At 47.3% G+C, this 11,423-nt stretch overlaps 1 protein-coding gene across 1 annotated transcript in view; it reads left to right on the top strand.

Moving 5' to 3' along the window:
• Positions 1-7,176: 7,176 nt before the first annotated feature.
• The window catches only part of ZNF84 (zinc finger protein 84), a 61,207-nt gene continuing 56,960 nt past the window's right edge, over positions 7,177-11,423 (top strand). The window contains exons 1-2 of the mRNA XM_049620724.1: positions 7,177-7,452; positions 7,565-7,617. Coding sequence (XP_049476681.1) covers positions 7,585-7,617 — 33 coding nt within the window. The 5' untranslated portion in view covers positions 7,177-7,452; positions 7,565-7,584. The remainder of the gene's footprint in view (positions 7,453-7,564; positions 7,618-11,423) is intronic.

Raw genomic sequence — 11,423 nt, forward strand, 5'->3', positions numbered from 1 at the left:
TTTTTTTTTCAACGTTTTTTATTTATTTTTGGGACAGAGAGAGACAGAGCATGAACGGGGGAGGGGCAGAGAGAGAGGGAGACACAGAATCGGAAACAGGCTCCAGGCTCCGAGCCATCAGCCCAGAGCCTGACGCGGGGCTCGAACTCACGGACCGCGAGATCGTGACCTGGCTGAAGTCGGACGCTTAACCGACTGCGCCACCCAGGCGCCCCTGACACCCCACTTTCTAATCTACCCCACGCTCACCCACCATTCACTAGCACCCCTACAGATCCTCACAATCCTCACCTGAACGGGCCGCCAGCTCCGCCCTGCCCTAACACGCTACCTCCAATGACTCTAGTTACTACCCGCACTGTCTGCTCACTCACAACCCCCACAGGCCACCCACCAACTCGTATCCAGACCTTGTCACTGACACGCAGTGCCCCAGTCCCTGATGCCTCAACCACAAAATCTCCCAAACACAGGCACAGACCACTCAGCAGCACAGGCCACCCCGGTCCTCCCCCTCCACCGAAACAGCTACCGCTGAACTGCCAAGTAGAATGTAAAGAAATATCTTATTCCACAATTACTGCAGGAGGCGGAGGCATACTACAATAGGGGGAACACTGTGGCCGGAAGAGTTGCCAGCATCTACGCAGGGCAAAGACCTACGTGGTTCCTTCCACGGAAAGGGAGATCCGAGGTCAGAAGAACCAGGAGCGTGGAAGGAAAGGGCAGGATGATCAGATAGATCAGAGGAGGACAGCTCTCGGGAAGGAGGGGGCGCAAAGCAGCTCAAGTAGGGAGTGAATCAAAGTTCAGGGCCTGGGGCAGGGGTGGGGAGGTGGGGGAGAAGGAGGCTTAAGTTCCACGTCTCAGTAACAATCATCTTCTCCTGACTGCTCAGTGGGGACGACAGTCCAGCTAATCGCTGATGGGGCAAAGGATGGGAGTTTGGAGGATTGCTATCCGGCCGCGTCATCGGCCAACAAGGGGGCATGTGTTACGCAGAACACATGCTTCCTGGAACAGGAGACGGCGGGAGACGTCCTAACCTTCCTGCTTCCCGGGAGCCCAGGGCTCAGTACAATCCAGCACTGTCACAAACCAACAGGCCTTCCAGTCGAAGAAATCCTCGGGCCGCCAATTCTGAGCTCCCCCAAACAGACCTCCACAAAGACCTTATGGTTCATCCACACCGGGCCCACTTGCCGACCCGGAGGCATCTAAATCACTGACGAGCAGAGTCCTAATTACTCCGGAAAACCACCCTTCGGCTGCATCCCCGACGGCACACACTCGCCGTCCAGCGTCTCCACACTGGGGCAGCTTCAGGGACTTCCTCTCTCCCGATCCCTGCCCCTCATGCCCAGAACCGCCAAGCCCACGAGTCTCGGCCTCCGCCCAAAGCCGCTCCCACTATGACTCACGCCAGAGGGCCCCATCACCCACTTAATTCCCTCCGCCGGCTCCACAACCACTCGTCCGCCGCGAACCCCGGCTCACTGATTTAGCACAGACACTCCAATCCCTTGGCCCGCGAGCGCCCCACGAATTGGCCGGCTCCACCATCCCCCTCACAGCCTCCTCGTCACCCACCACCACAGGCGGCTCCGCCAGACCCCCAAATCTCCCTCCTGACACCCACAGTCGCCGCCCGCCACACCCGTCCCATCCCTACGCGCCCCCGAAGCCCCTAAAGCTGCCCCAGAACCGCACCGCACCGCCCCCACGCCACGCCCCACCCGGACCGGAACCGGCGCCTGCGCTGCGTGGCCGGCCCCCCCCACCCCCCCCCCCCCGCCCCCGCCCCGGGTCCTCGTCGCAGCCGGCTCCGGAGCCAGTTCGTGCGCGCGTCAGGGTTCACCGCGGGGCCCCCGCGGACATCAAGGCCGCCCCTACCCCCCACCTCAGGCTTCGGGCCGCTGCACCGGGACTCACGCGGCCCACCTCGGAAGTGTGCGCGCAGAACTACATTTCCCAGAGTGCCGCCCTCCCTAGAACTACATCTCCCAGACGGCTCTGCGGCGCACCTCCCCGGATTGGCAGGTCGGAGGTTTCCGATGGACCTCCTCTCCCGCGCTGCCTGAGGGTTTCTTGGTCACAAATGTCAGGCGGAGCCGCTCTCCTCAAAATATGTCTGTGGGTGAACATAAATGTGTCACCAGGAGGAAACTTCTGTATCCTTTACATTTCTGATGCTAAAGCGAAGTCATTTACAAAGTCAAAGTAAGTGAAGCGGGTAAATTCTAGTGCATCCAACTCAGCACTGACCAAAGTAATGAAAATAAATGAAATGAGGGCTTTAGGGAGAAAGAAACTTTAACTGTGGAAAGAGGAAGAAATTAACGAATATAAAAGCAGAAGTTAGGGGCTCAGGTCATGATCTCACGGTTCGTGAGTTCGAGCCCGGTGGCGGGCTCTGTGCTGACAGCTCGGAGCCTGGAGCTGCTTTGGATTCTGTGTCTCCCTCTCTCTCTGCCCCTCCCTCACTTGCACTCGGTCTCTATCTCTCTCAAAAATAAATAAACATTAAAAAAACTTTTTTTGAAACAGAAGTTAAGGAATTAAAACAGCAAAAACTTGAAAAGCCACGTTTTTAAAATAAAATATGAAATCATACTAGAAATTTTTACCAAAAAATGGGGAGGAACAGCAAAAACAGCTGGTAAAGAGAAAATAGAAATAGCCATAAAAAACAAATTTAAGGGGCGCCTAGCTGGCTCAGTTGGAGGAGGGTATCACTCTTCATCTTGGGGTCCTGAGTTCAAGCCCCACATTGGGTATAGAGATTACTTAAAATAAGCTAGGCGCGTCTGGGTGGCTCAGTTGGTTAAGTTTCTGACTTCAGCTCAGGTCATGATCTCGTGGTTTATGGATTCGAGCCACAAGTCATGCTCTGCTGAGACTCAGAGCCTGAAGCCTGCTTTGGATTTTGTGTCTCCCTCTCTCTTTGCCTCTCTCTCTGTCTCCCAAAAATAAAATTAAAAAAAAAAAAATTAGAAAAAATTAAAAAATAAATAAACTGAAAAAATTAAATACTTGTAAAAGAATATTTTACTCAATTCTCTGTAGTATGTTAATAAATTTGGAAAACAATGAAGTACATGTTTAAAGGAATAGTTAGGTAACTAACTTATTTTAAAATAATATCCATGTAGAACTAAAGCCAGTGTTAAAAAGCTTTCAGCTCCTGGCTCAGATGTTTTAATGGGTGAATCTGAATCCTCCACACTATCAAAGGACATAGTTCTTGCCAATTTCCAGAAAAATCTAGATAGAAGGGAAGTTCTTCTTAACACAAAGGTAGCAAAAAACTTATGCCATGATGAGACAAAGGTTAAAAAAAAAACCAAAAAACTATAAAGCAATCTCAGTTCTGATATTTTTGTGAAAATTATGAAAAAATAGCAAATGAAATCAAGCAATATTAAAAATACATATCAGGGCGCCTGGGTGGCTCAGTCAGTTGAGTGTCCGACTTGGCTCAGGTCATGATCTCGCAGCTCGTGAGTTCGAGCCCCACGTTGGGCTCTGCTGACAGCTCAGAGCCTGGAGCCTGCTTTGGATTCTGTGTTTCCGTCTCTCTCTGCCTCTCCCCCCACTTGTGCTATGTCTCTCTCTATCAAAAATAAATAAAATGTTAAAAAAAATACATATCACAACTAAGTAGAAGGCATTGCAGGACTTTATAAACTAATGTAATTAGTAATGTAATGTAATTATTAAAGATTAAAGGGGGAAACATGCATCATCATCTCAATGGATACTGAAAAATCATTCAATGAAATTCAATCTGGAATGTGTATTTTTAAAGAATTTACTCATACAGGGGAGCCTGGGTGGCTCAGTCGGTTAAGCGTCCAACTCTTGATTTCAGCTCAGGTCGTAATTTCACGGTTCCTGAGTTCAAACCCTGTTTGGGCTCTGCACTGACATTGCAGAGCGTGGTTGGGGTTCTCTCTCTGCCTCTCTCTCTCTCTCTCTCTCTCTCACACACACAATAAGTAAACTTAGAAAAAAAAAAAAAGAACTGTGTTATAGCTACAGTTTTTTTCACATTTAAAATGCTCATAAAATTTCTGTCAAGTAAGAACTCTCAGATATGGGGATGCCTGTGTGGCTCAGTCACTTAAGTGTCTGCCCTCAGCTGAAGGGAGCTGCCTCACCCAGGAGTAACCTCCTTGGGGTCAGCCCATATCCAAAAACTGGTCAATATAAGGTTACAAAGTCCCCACCCCTTTACCTCAATTTTCTTCATCTCTGAACAACCAGTTTCAGAGATTCTATGAAATTAGTTGAGGCCTCTGTTGTGAAAGCATCACTGTTCAACTTTACCCTTCTGTCCAGTCCTGCTTCCCTCATTCCCGCACGGTGGTTGTTCCTGAGAGCAGTCCCTAATACACCACCTGTTTATTATAAAGTCTGTTTCCCGCAAAATTCAACCTACTGCATGCGTATACTTACTGTCCTAACTAGCTTATAAATCTTAGAAAAATAAATTTGTCTCATTCTTTGCTGAGTCCCTTAAGGGAATAGACTTAGATAGTAGATATTCTACAAGAGCACAGTAATAGGAAGATCTAGAAAAGCTAAGACTGAGAAGAAACTATTACAGGGGCGCCTGGCTGGCTCAGTCTGTGGAGCACGTGATTCTTGAAATCAGGCTTGTTGAGTTCAACCATCATGTTGGGCGTGGAGCCTACCTAAAAAGGAGGAGGAGGAGGAAAGAAAAGAAGAAGAAATGGTGATGTAAAAGACAATTCCAAAAATGAAGAAATAATTATTCTAGGTGTATTCCATATAAATTAACCAACCAATCCAATATCTAATAAGAGCCCATTGTTTCCAAATTTGGCAACAAAAACAAATAAGAGCACTTTTTAAAGTTTATTTATTTTGAGAGAGAATGTGAGCAGGGGAGAGGCAGAGAGAGAAGGAGACAGAGCCACATTCTGTAAGCATTTATGGGAGAAACAAAGCAGCAATGACAGAAAATCTCACGATCTTGAGTAATTATAACAACACCAAAAAGGCAAATTAAAGTCTCAAAAACCTGGTGAAAGAACAAGTAAATAAGCCAAAAAAAAAGCAAAGGATATATTAAAAGTAAAGGCAAACAACCAGACAACACTGGCAAGAACTAAAAGACGGAAAGTAACGGACATCTAGAGAACACACTGTTAGAAAACCACAGGCCCAAAGTGGGGGCACTTGTAATACCTAACCTAATACAGTCCCAACTTCCTAGAAATGCAATCCTAATAGGTCAGCACCAATAAGATAATCTGTCACATAGCCCTTTTCATCCCCTAAAGGAAGAGGAGGTAATCCACACTAAACATCCTTTGTCCTCAAATGAAGGTGACCTTACCTAAAATAATCTTTTTTGTTTGTTTATGACCTCTTTGTCCTGCCTTTTAAAACCTTTTCCTTTCTGTAGCCATTTGAAGCTCCCCTCTACCTGTTAGATGGAATGTTGCCTGATTCATGAATTGATTAATAAAGCCATTAGATCTTTAAATTTTAGTTGGTTTGATTTTTCTTTAACAACACTATCTAAAGACTGTTAAGCATGCTAATCTTTGTGTGCACATGGCACACTGTCCCGGATAGGTTCTATATTGGACCACAAAGTTAGTCTCAATAGAGTTACAAGGATTGAAATTAAAACAATTAAGACAAAACTCAACATACCAAAAAAGTCTAAACTGATAGAAATACAAATCCTGAGCTCTTTTTTTTTTTTCAACTTTTTTTTTTTTTTTAACTTATTTTTGGGACAGAGAGAGACAGAGCATGAACGGGGGAGGGGCAGAGAGAGAGGGAGACACAGAATCGGAAACAGGCTCCAGGCTCCGAGCCATCAGCCCAGAGCCCGACGCGGGGCTCGAACTCACGGACCGCGAGATTGTGACCTGGCTGAAGTCGGACGCTTAACCGACTGCGCCACCCAGGCGCCCCTGAGCTCTTTTCTTTATTCCACTTACCTCCAATTTAATCTTCCCTTTCTATCTGAATCCAGAGCCACTCAGTTATAGACTCATAAAACTGCCAAGCAGATTATATTTTTAGCAAGTCTCAAAAATATATTCTCTGCCTAGTTCTCTGATTGATGTAAATTTTTACCACGTAAAACCTTTCTTAGGCTAACCTCCAATCCTCCAATCTGGATTGCCATTTTATGTCATGTAAGTAAATGTAAATGCACAGGCTCTAATCCTACAGTCTTCCCTGATCTTTCCATAGGGACTTTAGTCTCTTGCTAATCCAGGTCTCCTTATTCATAATTATGTGCCTACATTTTTGTCTTTATTTCCCTATTTCATTCAAATATTTGTTGAATAGAAAGCTTTTCTTAAAAAAAAAAAAAAAGATTTTCAGGCAGAAAGGCCTTTTAAAATTATGCTGTTCAGGGGCACCTAGGTGGCTCAGTCGGTTAGGCTATGGACTCTGCATTTCAGCTCAGGTCATGAGTTCAGTTTGTGAGTTTGAGCCTTGCATCGGACTCGGGATTCTCTCTCCCCCTCTCTCTGCCCTTCCCATGCTCTCTTTCTCAAAATAAGTAAAATAAACTTAAAAATATGCTATTCATAGTTTTGGGGGGTTTAAAAAAATTTTTTTTTTAGTGATCTCTATACGCAACGTGGGGCTCGCACTCACAACCCCGAGATCAAGAGTCGCCTGCTCCACCAGGAGCCAGCCAGGAGCCCCATTGTAGTTTTATTGTATTGGTATGAGATAATTGTTTGATCTTGGACCAGGAGCCTATTCGTGTCTATTCTTGGTGCCCTTCTATTTCTTTTCACCTACTGTAGTTTCTCTTGTATGGAGTTACTGTGTTATTCAGTGCGCTGCTATTCAAGACTTGTTTTATAACGCTGGGAACGGCAGCTGGTGGCCTTACAAAGTGTCCTTCTCTGCTACGCGTTGGGATCTGAACCCTGTCTTGTTTGAAAGCAGACCTCAGCCAGTCGGTCCCTGCACTGAGGCCGGAACGCAGAGGGGACCGACACTAACCCACCAGGCTTGGTCCGCTGGGCACAGCCGCCTTTTGCTGGAGGCCGGGCCAGTGAACAGGGACCCTCCGCAGAGGATTCTGGGAGATGTAGTTTTCTTCGGGGCCGTTCCTTCAGGTGCATCGACGCATGACGTACTTCCGCTGCGCCGCACCCGCAGCTGTAGTCGGGTACTCTCCTGCAGGGCTGTTTCCGGCTCGGTGTTGGTGGACCGGAGCGGGCCCGGGAGTTGCGAGTTCCCGGGGCCCCGGACCCGCGGAAGCACAGACTTAGCCCTGGCCGGCACGTCCTGTGCAGACCGGGAGCTTGGCCAGCTAAGCCCTACGGTCGGTCTGGGGCGTGGTCGGAGCCAGGCCGGCCTCGGGGGTTCCCGTGTCAGGGCCGCGTCACCGCACAAACTCCTCTCCGACTTCTTCTGTCCGGGGCCCGAGGCCTCGGACGGGTAGGTGACGGGTGCCCGCGGACCCACCTTCTGTGGGGCGGGAGGTCCGTCCTGGGTGGGCGCGGGTGAGACCAGCAGGGAGACCCTCACGGTTCGGTTCTCTGCTCCGCAGTCTGCACGAAACAGCACGGGATGGCCGCCGGGTTCCGGACAGCTTCGTGTTGGGTAAGTAGGGACTTTCTCGTTTTTAAAAAGGTGACTCGGCACTGAGGATGGGCACGTTCATCTTATGGTCACAACCGGGGCCCGAACTCGCGTGTTCCCGCGCTTCACCCCTCCCCGCCCCCTTCTCCCCGTGTCTCTCTGGTCTCTAGAAACGTTCCCTGTTTTCTGGCATTTTGTGTCCGGTGTCCTCTCATTTGAAAGTTATGCTTTATTGCCAGCTGCAGACCCTGAACTTTGGGGGAAATGAGGGTCCTTGTTAAGGGAGCAGGAGGGAGCAGTTTTGGAGCTGGGGAGGGCCAGTGGATCTGCCTGGTGACTAGCCAAGTGATTGATGGAGGGAGCGAGAGGGGACTTGACAGTGATTGCTGAACTTCTGACCTCTTGACAGGGTGGTGATGCTTCCAGTCTTGGGAACGTTATAAGCGACATCCAGGAAAAGAGTGTAGCTTTGTAGGTGTTGAACATGTGGTGCCTACAGTTGAATCTTAGCTCGAGCGGGAGTTCTCAATTGGAAATGTCCGGTTTAAAGGTCCCTATGTTAGTCGGAGCTCAGGATATGATGTCACAGCGCCCTGCAAAGGGCCAAATGGAGCGTTTGTGGCAAAGACCAGGAAGGACTGTAGTGCAGAAGGGCCAGGGAGCAAGAGAGGTGGAAGTTTGGGAGAGTGGCTGTTTCCCTGTGAATTTGAGAAAAGAGATCTTCATAAAAGCCGTGAAATGGAATACTTCAGAGCAGTATTTCATGAGACAAATGGTGTCTTTTGGACTTGGATATTTATAAACCCTAAGCAGTTTTTCCCTACCAGAGAGAACGTTGGAATGGTCACTTCCCGAGAGGTAGTGGGAGTGTTGTAAAGTGAATCACATAAGATCGTGGACAGTGGAGCGTAAGGCAAATTACTGACAGCAGAGACCTTTCTCAGGTGGTGTGACACTTCGTGTGTGACAAGAGTTTGGGTGCCAGTAAGAAGGGAGTTCACTGAGGTGGCCTGAGTGATACACTTGACCTTAAAAGTAAGGATATTTTACTTTATTTATTATTATTATTTTTTTAAGTACTGTCTACACCCAATGTAGGGCTCAAACTCACAACTCTTAGATCAAGACTAAGCCAGCCAGGAGCCCCAGGAGCCCCAGGATATTTTTATCCTTCTTTTTTTTAAACGTTTATTTATTTTTGAGAGACAGAGAGACAGAGCCCAAGCGGGGGAGGGGCAGAGAGAGAGGTTGACACAGAATCTGAAGCAGGTTCCGGGCTTTTGAGCTGCCAGCACAGAACCGGGCGTGGGGCTCAAACCTATGAACCGCGAGATTATAACCTGAGCCAAAGTCAGGTGCTCAACTGACTGAGCCACCCGGGCGCCCCTAGGATATTTTTATTCTCAGTAACTATATAGGAGCGCCCGGGTGGCTCAGTCGGTGGAGTGTCCAGTTCTTGATTTCAGCCCAGGTCATTCCTGGGTTTGTGGGATCTAGTCAGGTCTGCATTGAGCATGGATCCTGCTTGAGATTCTCTCTCCCCTGTCCCTCTCCCTTGCTTGGTCATGTGCACGCTCTCTTGCTCTTTCTTACAAAAACAAACAAAACCATAACCATATAGAAAATACAGTAAGAGAAAACATGTTTACAATAGCAACTAAAAAAAGGTAAAATAAGTGAACGGACTCATACTTTATAAAGAATAAGTAAGTAAACAAGAGTAAATTAAGACTCTTTATTTTTTTAAGGCGAAAGATTTATGCGATCTGAAGAGAAACCAGAGTATGAGACTCTTTATTTTTTTAAATGAAGGCTCTAAAACTATTGAATAGTAGTAGGTACCACAGTTGGGTAGGTACTTTGTATGAAATCATGAAAGACTTGTGACGCTGTGAGGCAGGTGTGTCTCCATTTTACAGGTAAGGAAACTGGGAAACCTGTCCATGGTACCAAACTGGTAAAGGATATAAGGGGACCAGGGTTGCAGGGCAGGGATTCAAACAAAGCAGTGTTTTCAGAGTTTGTGCTCTTATTGCCCCTTACATTTTAACGTGAACAGTACTTGCCTGTTTTGAGTGCACGGTTTTTTTTTTGTTTTTAATTTTTTTAATGTTTATTTATTTTTGAGACAGAGAGAGGCAGAACATGAACGGGGGAGGGTCAGAGAGAGGGAGACACAGAATCGGAAACAGGCTCCAGGCTCCGAGCTGTCAGCACAGAGCCCGACGCGGGGCTCGAACCCACGGACCGCGAGATCATGACCTGAGCCGAAGTCGGCCGCCCAACCGACTGAGCCACCCAGGCGCCCCTTGAGTGCACGTTTTGACTTAACAAACATTTATTGACTATTACGCCAGGTAATTTTCTAGGGCATGTAGGGGTGAACAAGATTGTCAGGGTCCGTGATCCCATGCAGGGTGTGGGAGATGGTCAAACATTCCAGAGGAGCATCATAAACAGACAAAACCAGCTGTGAATATCATGCGTGTGAAAGAGAGCGGCTGGGTGGCTACTTTAGATTGGCTTCCTCTCGAGGCAGCGTATAAATAGAATCTGAGTGATAACTTCATGATCATAGGACAGTGGGTGTAGCAGGGGAGGAAGCATTGCAGCCTGGGGTTGCGTTCCAAGCAAGTGGCAGGTGCCTCTGGTGGAAAGCAAGCCCGGGCTGGAGTGGATCGGGTTGGTGCATCAGCCGGGGCCAGATTGTGTAGGGCCCTTTAAGTGAGGGGAAGGATCATGATGGAAAGTCCTAGGAGATTTCATGTTACCTTATGTGATGTTATTATTTTCAAACTGTAGAGAAGTTGCAAGAATAGTATTAAAAACTCCTGTACAGCGTTGTATATAAAAAAAAAAAAAACCCTTGCCCCAGAATTGTCAACTATTTGCCATATTCAGTCTGTCATTTTCTCTTTTCTTCCTCATCTGTGTGTATACGCATGTGTACACACGCACACTCATTTTCCTCCCTCCCTCTTTGTTCCAGTTCGTGGCATCACTTCACCTCTGAAAGCCAGCTCTTGCCTACACACCTCATCTTTTTTCCCCAGTCCTCTCTTCCTTCTTTCTTTCCCTCCTCCCTCTTTCTTTTCTTCTTTCTCCTTTCTTTCCCTTCCCTGTTATTTTATTGACACATGTATTCTAGCTTAAAAGTATTGCTTTTCCTCTTTCATATTAAACAATTTTTGATTGCATCCTTTTAGAAAGTGGGATTGTAAGACACAGCCAAACCCCCTTTGGCTTCCTCTTCTGTCAAGTGGTAGTCAGTAGCGGGTGCCCGATCTCAGGGTTGAGTCAGGCCCCATAGTGGTGTGGAGCCTACCTAAAATAAAATTTAAAAAGCTTTATAAAGGGTAGTCAGATTGGAGGCTTCCCATCCAGACTTTCCCTTCCCTTCCCTTCCCTTCCCTTCCCTTCCCTTCCCTTCCCTTTCCTTTCCTTTTTTTTTTTTTAAATGCTTTTTTTATTTTTGAGAGAGAGAGAGAGAGAGAGAGAGAGAACGCATGAGTAGGGGAGGTGCAGAGAGGGAGACAGAGGATCCAAAGACAGCAGTGAGCCCGAATTGGGGCTCGAACTCCCGAAGCATGAGATCATGACCTGAGCCGAAGTTGGACACTCAACTGACTGAGCCACCCAGGTGCCCCCAGACCTTTTCTACTGGAAACGTGGTTTTGTGTTTTTCTTCTCTTCTGTAAATGGTGCAGTTTGCCATTTCCCCTACATTTGTTTTAGAATTCTTTTTTTTTTTTTTTTTTTTTAATTTTTTTTTTTCCAACATTTTTTATTTATTTTTGGGACAGAGAGAGACAGAGCATGAACGGGGG

The sequence above is a fragment of the Panthera uncia genome (genome assembly GCF_023721935.1).
Source record: "Panthera uncia isolate 11264 chromosome D3 unlocalized genomic scaffold, Puncia_PCG_1.0 HiC_scaffold_9, whole genome shotgun sequence".
In the NCBI taxonomy this organism is placed as follows: domain Eukaryota; kingdom Metazoa; phylum Chordata; class Mammalia; order Carnivora; family Felidae; genus Panthera; species Panthera uncia.